The following is a 14,059-nucleotide window of genomic DNA, read 5'->3' on the forward strand; positions in this document are numbered from 1 at the left end:
GTTCCCTTTCACTTGACTTTTGAACTCACAGACTACACTCCCCATAACCCTTTGCACGCCATGACTTGATCCTCATTCCCCCCGGACTCTATTTATACCCTGTGTTTTGTCTTGTGCTTTGTCAGGTCTAGTTGTAAGTAGTTATTAGTTGTTCTTGATGTTTTATTACCGTTCTCTGTTACCGTTCTCTGTTACCGGTCTCTGTTACCGTTCTCTGTTACCGTTCTCTGTTACCGGTCTCTGTTACCGTTCTCTGTTACCGTTCTCTGTTACCGTTCTCTGTTACCGTTCTCTGTTACCGTTCTCTGTTACCGGTCTCTGTTACCGGTCTCTGTTACCGGTCTCTGTTACCGTTCTCTGTTACCACTCTCTGTTACCGGTCTCTGTTACCGTTCTCTGTTACCGGTCTCTGTTACCGGTCTCTGTTACCGTTCTCTGTTACCGTTCTCTGTTACCGGTCTCTGTTACCGGTCTCTGTTACCGGTCTCTGTTACCGGTCTCTGTTACCGTTCTCTGTTACCGTTCTCTGTTACCGTTCTCTGTTACCGGTCTCTGTTACCGGTCTCTGTTACCGTTCTCTGTTACCGTTCTCTGTTACCGTTCTCTGTTACCGTTCTCTGTTACCGTTCTCTGTTACCGTTCTCTGTTACCGTTCTCTGTTACCGGTCTCTGTTACCGGTCTCTGTTACCGTTCTCTGTTACCGTTCTCTGTTACCACTCTCTGTTACCGGTCTCTGTAACCGTTCTCTGTTACCGGTCTCTGTTACCGTTCTCTGTTACCGGTTTCCTGTGGATGTTATCAGTGTCTACCTGTGCATGTTACCTGTCGTTTATTGTGGATTTATCCGTCGTTTATTGTGGATTACCCGCGGATGTTTTTTGTGGAGTACCTTAGTCGTGTTAGATGTGACCTCAAAGCTCCGATGCGTGTGTCCAAAAAATCTTCAGTGACGCTTTGTATGAATGCTTGATTCGTTCTCTAAAAATTACGTGGGCGGTGACATCTGGAGCCTCATTTCAATTTGGGACTCATGGAACCTGATGCAAAGAGAGGGCGTTCTGAGATGTGGAAACTGTATTTGCTTTGTCCCAATAAGGTTATTATAATATTTTCATTTGAATTTGAATCATTAAATGTATCACTTAAATTACTATCTTTTGGATATGATATACTGTATATGACTAATTATACAGCTAGACAAAGGTCATGGTTTTAGTGGACCCTATAGACTACCTCAAATGAGTGCTGAAAAGAATTGGAAAATGTCTTCATTTTTCATATATTGTTTCGGGTATAGTGTAATAATCTGGGAAATAGCTAGCATATAGGTCTTGTTAGACTACAGCGAATTGATTTGTATTAGAAGAATGGGTGTCTGCATTCATTTATTTTATTCATTTGTTGCAATAGGTTACATACAAGAAAAATGTCCACACCCACAATACAAACGTTATCTTTATTGTTTTTAATTAAAAGTATGCATTGGAACAGATTGTTGTCATGACCTTCATATACTGATTCATTTATTTATTCATCTCATTCATTTTTGTTGGATTGTTGTGAAACATTATGCTACAAAGCTCATTCTCTCTCTTTCACCAGCAGAGGTCCCAGTCGAGCTCTGATTTGAAAAGCTTTGAGTAATGAATATTTTTCCGAATGATAAAAACAAAAAAAACTTCACGTCACCATCACTAGATTAACTGTGGATTGTTACCTGTTGTTTGTTCATCTGTTGAAGACCTTCGCCTCAGCCCTTCGAACCTTCAATGTCGCCCGGGCTCTCATGGCTCCTCCCTCGACTCCAACCTGGGAACTCCTTCTGGCTGGTCTCTGGATCCTGCTCTTCCTGCACTGGACTTTTCACTACCTTCTTCCACCATCGTCACCTCCCCAGCCCTATGGACTACCCCCTGCCACCTTCCCTTTGTCTACCCCTCCTCCACCGCCTGGGTACTGTAACAACTTCACCACTTTGTGGCAGGCCCCCTGCATCAACACCTTCGCCTGGCCATTACCGTTTGTTTTTACTTGACTTTTAAACTCATGGACTACACCTCCCATAATCCTTTGCAGGCCATGATTGCATGATTGCATTGTCAGGTGTAGTTGTAAGTTATCAGTTGTTCTTGAAGTTTTCCTAGTTCTGACCATCTGTTACCTTTTCCCGTGGAACGGTGTTTACCTGTGGATGTTACCTGTTGTTTAGTGTGGATTTACCCATGGATGTTTTTTTTGGGGGGGGGGGATTTCCTGTCGAAACAATACAGAGGATTGGAATTCTGTTTTCTTTAAGCTCGCCGTTTAAGACATTAACATGACACATAGATGCTAAAGTTCTGTCAGCATTTGGGACTGCTGTTTCCTTAGTTCTGCCACTAGAGGTCATGTCACTCACCTGTTGTCTCTCGTTTGTGTAATCATCTTCACCTGCACCTTGTTTCCCCCTGTGTATTTAAGTTCTGTCTTTGTTATACTTTGTTACTTGGTCTTTGTATGAGATGTCTGCCTGGTGCCCTGAGTATAAGAATTGTTTAAGTGATTTAGAGAAGTTCTTTGCATCTGTCTTTAGTTTTTTTTTTCTCCCCTCGTGGAGGTTTTGATTTCCTTTTAATACCTCTTTTGGAGAAGAACCTTTGTTGGATTTTTGTCATCTTTTATTTATTAAACCTTCTTACTTGAGACCTCAGTAGCTGTGTTTCTATTGGATCCTACCCCTGTTTGCTGGTGGCCCGAGTTCTAGGCCGGGTTCTGACAGAAAGACCAAGTCACAACATGGATCCAGAAACACTCACCTATAAGGACCTGGTGGCAGTGATGGCTCAGCATGAGGTAGCCTATCAACGCCATGAAGCAGTTCTTTCCCGTCAGGAGGAACTAATGGCCAAGCACTCTGACCTTCTCGCTGATATGATGAAATCCATTGGCCAGCTGTTTCAACTGATTCCAGGGAGTCCACCTTCCCCAGCATCCAGTCCACATCCCATTGTTGTACCCCAAGTAGGCGCTGAACCCCGGCTTCCACCTCCTAAGCACTTTACGGGAAATGCCAATTCATGTGGAGGATTCCTGACTCAGTGTTCCTTGACCTTTGAGCTCCAGCCTTCAAGCTTCCCCACTGACCGATCTAAGATCGCCTACATCATCACTCTCCTTGCAGATAAGGCACTTTCCTGGGCCTCAGCGGTGTGGGAATCTCAAGATGTCTGTTGTGGAACATACGCTCTCTTTGTGGAGGAGTTCAAGCGGGTGTTTGATCATCCAGTGAGTGGTCGGGAGTCTTCCAGAAAACTACTCACCCTTAAGCAGGGGTCACGTAGCACTGCAGACTTCGCTATTGAGTTTCGGACCATTGCGTCCAGTAGCGGTTGGAACGAGGAAGCTCTAATGGCTTGCTTCCAGGGAGGGTTGTCCGGACACATTCTGGACGAGCTAGTTACTCGCGAACCTGTGACTGATCTCGAGTCCTTGATCACCATGGCTATCCGTCTGGACAATCGGCTGAGAGAGAGAGAGTCAAGCCGTCACAAGACGTCTCCGCCCCAACTGTCTGGGAACAGGCAACCCTATCCTGTACGTTTTTCCTCACCCAGTTCTGAGAAATTCGAGCCCCCGGAGGACATGCAGTTGGGACGTTCCAGACTCTCCCCTACAGAGAGGGATCGCCGCATGAGGGAGAATCGCTGCTTATACTGCGGTGCATCTGGGCATTTCCGTCTCCTCTGTCCCGAGCTCCCGGGAAACGACCGTCCCCGCCCAGTTACAGGAGGGCTGTGATGGGGAAGATTAGTGCTCCTCCGCCCAATGCAGTGCTTTCCATTCCTGTAACTCTTTCCTGGGAGGGCCATCAACATCAGATCCGAGCCATGATCGACTCCGGGGCTGCTGGCGAATTTCTGGACCGGTCTCTAGTCAGGAGGCTTGGTATCCCTTCCCAATTACTTCCTCGACCCCAAACCGTTACTGCCCTAGACGGCAGACCCTTGGAACCGGGCTGCATTACGGAGATCACTTACCCTCTGCGTCTCACTGTCCTCCAACATCAAAATCTAGAGGAGTTTTTTCTGATTGACTCTCCCGAGTTCCCTGTGATCTTGGGCTATCCCTGGCTGCACCAACACAACCCTTGCATCGACTGGCTAGCTGGAACCATTCTGAGTTGGGGTACTGCATGCCAGGTTACCTGTCCCCTCTCGAGTACCCCTACCCTGAGTCCCGAGTCTCAAGAATCCGTCAACCTGTCTCGAGTCCCTAGTGTCTACCACCGTTTCCAGGCTGTTTTTAGTAAGTCCCGAGCCACTTCCCTACCACCACACCGCTCATATGATTGCTCCATTGACCTTTTCCCTGGCACCTGTCCCACTAGAGGTCGGATCTTTTCTCTGTCCCCTCCAGAGCGCATCGCAATGGACACATACATCAAGGAGTCCCTAGCGGCTGGCATCATCCGTGCTTCCACTTCCCCGGCAGGAGCGGGCTTCTTCTTTGTGGGGAAGAAGGATGGAGGACTCAGACCGTGTATCGATTACCGGGCACTCAATAAAATCACGGTTCGGAATCGCTACCCCCTTCCTCTGATGGCCTCCGCCTTTGAGCTGCTACAAGGGGCTTCCATTTTCTCCAAACTGGATCTACGCAATGCCTACCATCTTGTGCGGATTCGACAAGGGGATGAATGGAAGACGGCCTTCAACACTCCCACGGGTCACTATGAGTACCTGGTGATGCCGTTTGGGCTCACCAACGCTCCAGCAGTCTTCCAGGCCCTAATAAATGACGTACTCCGGGACATGCTGAACAAGTTTGTTTTTGTCTACTTGGATGACATTTTAATCTTTTCGAGATCTCTCAAGGAGCATGAAGGACATGTCAGTGCTGTTCTCCAACGACTCCTGAATAACCATCTCTATGTGAAACCTGAGAAATGTGAGTTCCACGTCACCCATGCTCAATTTCTCGGTTTTATCATCACCCCAGGTCATGTTGAGATGGATCCCAAGAAGGTCGAGGCAGTCCTAAAATGGCCTACCCCTACGACAGTCAAGGAGGTTCAACGTTTCATCGGGTTTGCTAACTTCTATAGAAGGTTTATCAAGAACTTCAGCTCCGTGGCTGCACCCTTAACGGCACTGACTAAGGGAGGTGTTACCAAGATCTGCTGGTCCTCAGAGGCAGAAGGAGCCTTCTGTGACCTCAAGCGTCGCTTTACATCAGCACCTATACTCTCAGTTCCTGATCCTGAAAGACCTTTTGTGGTAGAGGCGGATGCATCGGATGTGGGAGTTGGGGCCATCCTTTCTCAGAGAGGAGAGGACCGTAAGATGCACCCGTGCGCCTTCATGTCTCGTCGCCTATCGGAAGCGGAACGCAACTACCATGTCGGGGATCGGGAACTTCTTGCAGTGAAGCTCGCCTTGGAAGAGTGGCGCCACTGGCTTGAGGGGGCCCGACACCCTTTCCAGGTTCTCACAGACCACAAGAACCTCGAATACCTGCAGCAGGCTAAGCAACTCAATCCTCGCCAAGCTCGATGGTCCTTATTTTTCAATCGTTTTCAGTTCCTTCTGTCCTACAGGCCCGGCACTAAGAACGTCAAGCCGGATGCCTTGTCCCGAGCTTACTCTCCTGAATCCCAAAATAAGTCACTAGAATTGATCATCCCTAAGGCTAGGATCATCGCGCCGTTGCGCTGGGAATTGGAAAGGGAGATACGTGAGGCCCAAGCCAAAGAACCAGACCCAGGAGGTGGTTCTCCAGGTCGACTTTACGTTCCTCGATCCGTCCGAGCCCGGGTTCTGCAGTGGGGTCATGACTCTACTCTGACCTGCCACCCTGGTATTGCACGTACCCTGGACTTCCTCCAGCGGAGGTTCTGGTGGTCCTCCATCAAGGAGGACGTAAGGAGCTTTGTGGAGGCCTGTCCAGTGTGCTGCCAAGGGAAATCGAGGCGCCAGCGGCCTTTAGGACTCCTGCATCCCTTGCCTGTTCCTCATAGACCGTGGTCGCACATATCTCTGGATTTCATCACAGGTCTCCCTCCATCCCAGGGCAACTCTGTTATCCTGGTTATTGTGGACCGGTTCTCGAAGGCCGCCCGATTCATTCCCTTACCCAAACTGCCCTCAGCTAAGGAAACTGCCACGCTTCTGATTAATCACGTCTTCCGAGTCTTTGGTATTCCTCAGGATGTTGTCTCCGATCGAGGTCCCCAGTTTTCATCTCGATTCTGGGGGGCCTTTTGTAAATTGGTCGGGTCGTCTGCCAGCTTGTCATCTGGGTTCCATCCTGAGTCTAATGGCCAGACAGAACGGGTCAACCAGGATCTTGAGACCACCCTGCGCTGCATGGTGGCCAACAACCCCACCTCATGGTCCACCTTCATCGTGTGGGCAGAATACGCACACAACACCCTTCGATCTTCTGCCACAGGACTGTCCCCCTTCGAGTGTCAGTTTGGCTATCTCCCTCCACTGTTTCCTGATGAAGAGGCACAGATCAGTGTCCCATCTGCCCAACACTTTGTCCGACGCTGCCAGTCGACCTGGAAGAAGGCTAGACGTGCACTTATCCAGACCTCCTTGAGGTACCAGCATCAGGCTAACCGTCATCGACAGAAGGCTCCCAGCTTCCGGGCCGGCCAACAGGTCTGGTTGGCTACCAAGAACTTGCCTCTTCGGGTTGAGTCTAAGAAACTTGCCCAGAAGTTTATTGGCCCTTTCCGTATTGCCAGGAAAGTAAACCCTGTGTCTTACCGTTTGTACCTTCCTCGGTCCCTTAGAATTAACCCTACCTTTCATGTGTCTTTGTTAAAACCTTTTTTGTCTTCTCCTTTTGCCCCCCCACGCAGGCCCCCTCCGCCACCCAGGATCATTGGCGGCCAGCCAGCCTTCACAGTCCGTCGGATATTGGATTCACGAAGGGTTCAGAACTCCCTGCAGTACCTGGTGGACTGGGAGGGTTACGGGCCAGAGGAACGCTCCTGGGTTCCGACCAAGGACATCCTAGACCGCAGCTTGATCCGGGAATTTCGTGCCCGGAGACCGGGATGTTCTGGAAGGAACGTCAGGAGTCGTTCCTAGAGGAGGGGGTCCTGTCAGCATTTGGGACTGCTGTTTCCTTAGTTCTGCCACTAGAGGTCATGTCACTCACCTGTTGTCTCTCGTTTGTGTAATCATCTTCACCTGCACCTTGTTTCCCCCTGTGTATTTAAGTTCTGTCTTTGTTATACTTTGTTACTTGGTCTTTGTATGAGATGTCTGCCTGGTGCCCTGAGTATAAGAATTGTTTAAGTGATTTAGAGAAGTTCTTTGCATCTGTCTTTAGTTTTTTTTTTCTCCCCTCGTGGAGGTTTTGATTTCCTTTTAATACCTCTTTTGGAGAAGAACCTTTGTTGGATTTTTGTCATCTTTTATTTATTAAACCTTCTTACTTGAGACCTCAGTAGCTGTGTTTCTATTGGATCCTACCCCTGTTTGCTGGTGGCCCGAGTTCTAGGCCGGGTTCTGACAAGTTCAACTTTTGTTTTTAAGATGCCGTGTCAATGACTGTGGAGACGTATCTTCACCAACTCATACAGTAAGTATGCTACTGCTAAGTATTGGATATAAATAATGCAGTATCTTTCTGTTTTTAGACATTATTGTTTTAGACATTTTGTCATGTTTTAAATGTCTCAGTACTACTCTTCTTACCTCATGGGGGGATATTTGATGGCAGCCCTTGGTTAGCAGGTGAAATGACATCATGTTGAATTCTCTCTCTGAGAACTGGGGCTTTTCATATAGTGTACGAGTGATGTCTCACTGACAGTAAGTTTCTTTTTGATTAAGACACATAAACAAATTTCGAGTATGGAACACCATACTTCGCCATACGTCACATCACTTGGACTTTTTCACTTAATTATTTTTCCCTAAAACATTATTTTATTATCTTAAAACAGCCTAATTTTCATTCTGTGGTGTATTGAACCCGTTTTCAGTGTTTACTAAAAAATGCTTTATTTTTAGCCTTTTTAGAAAAGGACACAACAACAAATAGCACCTTTCTCATTAATGTAATTTAACAAATGAAAATGACAAATCTTAATCATATGCTGCCTAGTTTGTATGTAACTGGGATAAAGTAAAGGAAGTATTTTTACATAAATCTAGGGTTTTTTAGACATTAATTACGTTATACATAAATGTATATGTGGGTCCACTAGACCTATGACCATTAGCCAAGCAGCAAAACCATGGACACCATAGAAGGGTTAAATGATGTTTTTGTGATGTCTATATAAAGAAATGTTATCTATCTTTTGAGGAATAATATTCAAGATCATCAAAGACACTCGGTCACGTTACAGTATATTGCTTTAATCTAGAAATTAAACATCCTCTAAATGCAATAATGGCAGATTTTGACCCCCTTCTTTTCTCAAAAGGCAGTTTCTATTTATTATTCAACTTGATTCACAGTAATGTGGTGTTAACGATTAGAATGAATTAGACCAGCTTGGATCTCGTGTGATTTGTCAACAAATGCCAGAGAAGATGAGAAATTGAAATGTATTAAGTTAATAAATAGTCATTGACATACACATTAAAATACTTTCACAAATATTAAACAAACGTACTTTACATACAAAAAATCCACAGTTTCTGAAGTGTAAAGCTCTAGTATTTCTGGTACAGTAAACCAAAGTATAGCTTAATTTACCAGGTGAATGAATATTTTTGTGATTTATATTTTCTGGGTTTGTTTATTATTTTATTAATGTTTTCAGTAGTGTGATATTGTGGTGACTATATGATTTATGCCAGTAATTTCTGTATCAGCTGAAGAAGAGGGTGTTATTTTTTCCAGTATTCCGGGTTAAGCCATTTCCATTTCTCAGCCTGCAGGTAAAAACATGTTTGTTATTGAATTGCCCCAAACTGTTTTAAATCTGCAAATTATTTTTTTTAAGTGTATCTTACACCATTTTAACTTACAGTTCTTATGTAAATCTAATATTAAATATTTCGTTTTGTTTTACTGGGAAAAGACACAAATCTTTTTTCCTGTTTGTTCCTATCTTGGTTCCATGTATTGCCACAAGGGGCACAGTCATAACTCATTTTATTAATTCACATTCATATGACACATGTAAGCACTAACCTTAACAGCTCTAGCAGAATGGATCGGCTTTGGTTTTAGGTCTGTTAACATCTCATAGGTGTTAGTGTTTGTCGAAATCTCCAGCGCTCTGGCTTCAAGCCGTGAGTCGGGAATCTGTTCATATGTGTTTTCGATGTCATTTGAAAGAGGTTTAGGAGGCACCTCGGCATATGTTGGTTCATGCGTGTTGACCATTGATTCTCTCTGTCGTGACGTGTTTTTGTTGTCAGGTGTTCCGGCTAATTGATAGAGAGAAGCATCACATAGCTTATCCAGGCTGGTGCTAATACCTGGCAACCCTTTAGTTGGGGAGTTTTGCCTGTTGAAATGTGTTTCATCTTCAGGATCATCATCCAGGAGAGGCAAAGACTGACTTCTGCAGTTTGGCACTATGAGCTCTGAGTAAACCGTTCCTTGGTTTGCCTCGGTGAAGCATTTGTGTATTCTCAAGGGTTTGGGTTCTGTCAGGGAAAAGTCTCTTCCCTCAGTGGGTGATCTGGCTCTTTCTTTGGGCTTCTGTGTGTCCACTTCGGTATACAGAACATTATCCGGGCTGTGCTTTGCTTCCAGCGAGGTTTTCACAGCAGGGTTTTTTCTGGGTAATGGAGGTGCTGCCTTCAAAAAACATAATTATCATCATAATTATCCAGATGTTATGGCTGAGACAGATGTTTAAGTGCCTCAATGTTCTCAATGATAAGAAACAATGATGAATGTGTTGTAATGAACACTATAATTTTTTAATGAAAGGCTAAATTTAAGGTTGCATTAAAATATGCTATACCTGCATATTTCTGTTGCCTTTGGGTGGGAGAGTGGGAGGCTGTAGGATCTCATCGGGTTTTCCACAATGATGGTCCCAAATATTCTTCATAGCTTTAACACTCAAGGCTGATTTTGCCCTGTGGTCCACATGGATGACATCATACAGCTCACTCGTGGAAGACTGGAATACAAAATATAATTAACATCAACATGTGTACTGTATTGCAGGTTTTTACCACACCAATATACTGCAGTAAGTAATGTTATAAATTTTTGTACGTTTATCGTTTTATTCTCTGTAGTAGTGACAACATTTCTCCTGAGCTCCTCTGTTAAAAAAATAAAACAGATTTTTTTCATGTTTTTTCATGCATCTCTGCATTCTCAGGTGCTATTTGGGTGACTTTTGGTCATTCCCAAGATATGTTAATTTTTTTATGTGTGAAAAGTAAATGCAAAAATGCTGATTAAAAGCAAAACTGGAAAGTTGTCCCTGCATGATTCTTGTACAATCCTGATTTGCTGTTTAAAGAGTAGTTTGAATTGAATTATTTCTATTCATATTAATAATACATTTTTTAAAGGAAATCCATATTTGAAAGGTTGTGCAAGAATAAAAAGTTCACCTCAAAACATGAGCTGGTCAGGTATTCTCTAAACGGCTCAATGGGTCTGATCTTATAAAATTCAATGAGGCTGGTAAGGGAATCATGCATCTCTGTGTCGCCCGTTACGATGAAACGTCCATCTTTATGCTGATTGATCACAAAGTGTCGACATCGATCACGACCTCTGAATATAAAATAAGTTCATACATTTATACATTAGCATATGGTAATTTTTTTAAATTTCATTGAATGCATTTGATAACAAATATAAAGTGCATTTGCATAAATAGATAAGTCTTATAACTGTTATTGTGCATTCTGATATAAATCAAACTGCAGTTGGGATGTTTTGATTAAGTAATAATAACCAACACAATAAAAAACATATATAATACATGTACAATACTAGAAAAGCATAAAAATTTAAACAGTTGACCTACTTTGCATTATCAACACACTGAGAGGTTAATATGCTGGAATTTAATTCTAACCGTTTCCTCTTTGGCTTATAGGAAATGCAAATGTCTGATTATAGTTATTTGAACTAAGCCATGCTAGTGGAACACCACAGAGCAATGCTGCTACAGGTTGTATTTTCACTGATGTACATTTTAATCCCTTGTGTTGTTTCCAAGTGTGGAAAGAGACTCACTTATATGACAGAATGTATCCAGTGGCTTTATCACTGAGCCGAATGAGGAAACAGCCCAGTTTCTTATCTTTCAGATGCTCCTCTGCGTCTCTATGAAACACAGCAATACAGCGAATTATGAAAGAGTTTCATCAGTTTCCAACAGCTTATATAACATCACATAAAGTCAATGTGCGGGTGTTTTAACGTAAACCTACAAGTCACATTTTATTTATTTAAGTAAAATGAAAACAAAAAAATACTTTCAAAAACTTACTACAAGTTATAGAATAATATAGACAGAGGTCATTGCGTATTCCAACCGATGTGGCAGCTACATTTTTCTGTCTTTGGTTAATGTTTTCAAAAGCGCTTCTTACTTTCTGCTGATAAATCCCTGGAACCATTCTGGAAAGTTGCCATTGTGGAGAATGAGAGGAGCCTGGGTTTCTGTAAACCACTTCAAGGCCAGTTCCCTCAGTCTGCTTTCTGTATTTTCTCCCTGGACGTCTCCTCCACACGGTCTCTGGTCCATCCTCACACGACCCTGTATCAATCAAGAGGACAGCGGAGACAACTTAGTACACCTGAAGAATACCCAACGCTGCATGTTCTGAGTGTCGGTCCAGCGGTCACATTTGCCTATGTTCCTGGTGACGTCATAAAATGCCTGCGGCTTCTCAACACAGCCATTGTTCTTGTTTATCATGAAAGTGGCGGTTTGGCATTGGTCACATTTTGCTGCCTTGGCACCGTGCGCCTTTCTCAGAGTGAGGTCATGTAAATTTCCCGTGAATTCCCGTGTAAGACATGTCTCCACCCATTATTTGTATTACTGTACTGTTTATTACAGTAAGTGGACCCTTAGATCATAAGCAATATGATGAATTCCCGTACTGCCACTATTAAAAACATCAAACTGTCCAATTACATTTACGGTTCATTACATATCTACTGTATATGTGATGAATATTTTAGCACATACAGCACCTTCAAGCGAAACATCAGGCAAGAGTGGAATCTGTGATGTTTGGGTCTCCTTGGGTCCATTGGATGTGTTCGGGTGAGGTAGTCGTGTTGAAATTTAGAAATGTAAGGTCCGGGAATGTGTGCGCTATTCCATAGTAATCCTGAGAAAAGACAAAATTCTAACTTTGTGAAACAGTTCAGTCATTTTTTAGAACATCTTTGAGGAAGATCTCATAGGAAATAAAATTCACAACAATGAGGAACAATAACAGTTCTCTTTGATCGATGAACGTAAATGGAGAGCAAATGAAAACTTGCTCAAATCTCCTGTCTCAGATATTTCTCCTAAGATAAAGAGCCAGAAATCACAAATGTCTTCAAGAGATTCAGAAGAGATCTCAAACTGAGTTTAGATCGGTCAAGTCTGCAATCAAAAGCTAATATTGTTGAAAATCTCATTATGAACTCACATTTCTCATCAGATTTATCCAAATCCAGATTATTTTGTATTTTGTATCTATACTCCTAATGTATTTTAACAATGGTCTCATTTGTTATAAACAATATATAAGAAACATCTGAGACTAATTTGTAACTGAAATGAAACACAACTGAGAACTCCTTAGATTCTTCTGAGCTATAAAAGAGCAACATGTGAGAAAATACAATTACTCTGAGTGAGATCTAGTAAACATCAAATGTGTTCATTTTAGAGTTGAATTTTTTACCTATATTTCTTATGGAATGTTTTTACGTCTTCAATATCAAGTTACTTTACGATTGGCAAAAAATGTGAACAAAAATGACACGTAATGTCTTCATAAAACATATGTATGAATCATTTTTAATAATACAGATAAATACAAATATTCCTGAACATTCCTTAAATCACCTTAAGAACAGTAACGTGGAACAGCGGATACATACCTGTCGCCGTGCGTTGATGTGTGCAGTGTGATTTGAGTGTCATGTTGCTCGAGCTTAAAACTGTCCTTTGCCTCTCACACGGCTGATTTACTTCTGAAGAGTGAGAGGACATTGTGAAGGTGTGCTGACGGTTAAAAACTGATATACTTCACTCACACATTGTTCCATGTTTGGAAAAAGAGTGTGTTGAACATGGGGCAAGCTGCTTAGCTCATGCATGAGGGGAGGGAAACAACAGAAACGATCTTGCGCAGATTGAAGGTAATAATTTCCTGAAGAAAGTGGAACGACACAGAGGAAAGAAATGTGGTCTCACTGCACACACACACACACTTACACACGTTTCTGTTTATAGCAGTCGATAACAAACTTGCAGGAAGTCATGTGAGACTCAAAACGGCTACCACATTGCCCAATTTGAAGACACGGTTGTGACACTTACAAGTGGTCTTAAGGTCATTGAAACAAATAACAAAATATAAGATGGAACTTTGCAAGCAAAATGTTTCATACAAATATCTTTAATGGGATACTTCATGTATCATTGACTTACTTTCTTGTCATTCTAAACCTGTATGACTTTCTTTCTTCTACAAAACACAAAAGTAGATATTTTGAAGAATGTTGGTAACCAAACGACATTGACTCTCATTGACGTCCACTATATGGAAACAAAACCACTAAGATATTATTGAAAGTCGTATACGGGTATTGAACCACGTGGTGAACAAATGATGCTTTAGAAGTAAATTTTCTTACAACAAACATTAAACTATGAATTTCTGAATGTACAATACTTTAACTCATTAAAATAGTTTAAACAATTAAATTGTTGTCAATAAGAAGAGATTCAACTTGATTTGATTTTAATGCAAGCATATTGAAATAACTTAATGTTCAAGGATAAATTATCCTAGAAATGTACCTATAAAAACATTTTAACAGTGCAGTGACAGTATGAATTCCGTATGAATTCACATTTTAAAAGCTTTGTAGTGGAACGCATCGATGATC

The 14,059-nt window shown here is 42.7% G+C and overlaps 1 protein-coding gene across 1 annotated transcript; it reads right to left on the minus strand.

Moving 5' to 3' along the window:
- Nucleotides 1-8,341: 8,341 nt before the first annotated feature.
- sh2d7 (SH2 domain containing 7) lies at nucleotides 8,342-13,228 on the minus strand. Its single transcript, XM_079450758.1, has 8 exons — nucleotides 13,046-13,228; nucleotides 12,140-12,279; nucleotides 11,530-11,696; nucleotides 11,171-11,260; nucleotides 10,537-10,702; nucleotides 9,930-10,091; nucleotides 9,146-9,760; nucleotides 8,342-8,883 (listed from the first exon to the last, which is right to left on the minus strand). The coding sequence occupies exons 1-8, from the start codon at nucleotides 13,155-13,157 to the stop codon at nucleotides 8,839-8,841; spliced, it is 1,497 nt and encodes a 498-aa protein (XP_079306884.1). The 5' UTR covers nucleotides 13,158-13,228; the 3' UTR covers nucleotides 8,342-8,838.
- Between the last annotated feature and the right edge of the window lie 831 nt (nucleotides 13,229-14,059).

Source organism: Barbatula barbatula (assembly GCF_947034865.1).
Source record: "Barbatula barbatula genome assembly, chromosome: 25".
In the NCBI taxonomy this organism is placed as follows: Eukaryota; Metazoa; Chordata; class Actinopteri; order Cypriniformes; family Nemacheilidae; genus Barbatula; species Barbatula barbatula.

What these genes read in the sequence shown, in the direction of transcription:
- sh2d7 (XM_079450758.1), bottom strand. Translation starts at nt 13,157, where the DNA reads ATGTCCTCTCACTCTTCAGAAGTAAATCAGCCGTGTGAGAGGCAAAGG. An exon ending in ACATCAACGCACGGCGACAG is followed by an intron (nt 12,280 to 13,045) that starts GTATGTATCCGC and finishes GTCTTTTCTCAG; the next exon opens with GATTACTATGGAATAGCGCA. An exon ending in GCCTGATGTTTCGCTTGAAG is followed by an intron (nt 11,697 to 12,139) that starts GTGCTGTATGTG and finishes TGATTGATACAG; the next exon opens with GGTCGTGTGAGGATGGACCA.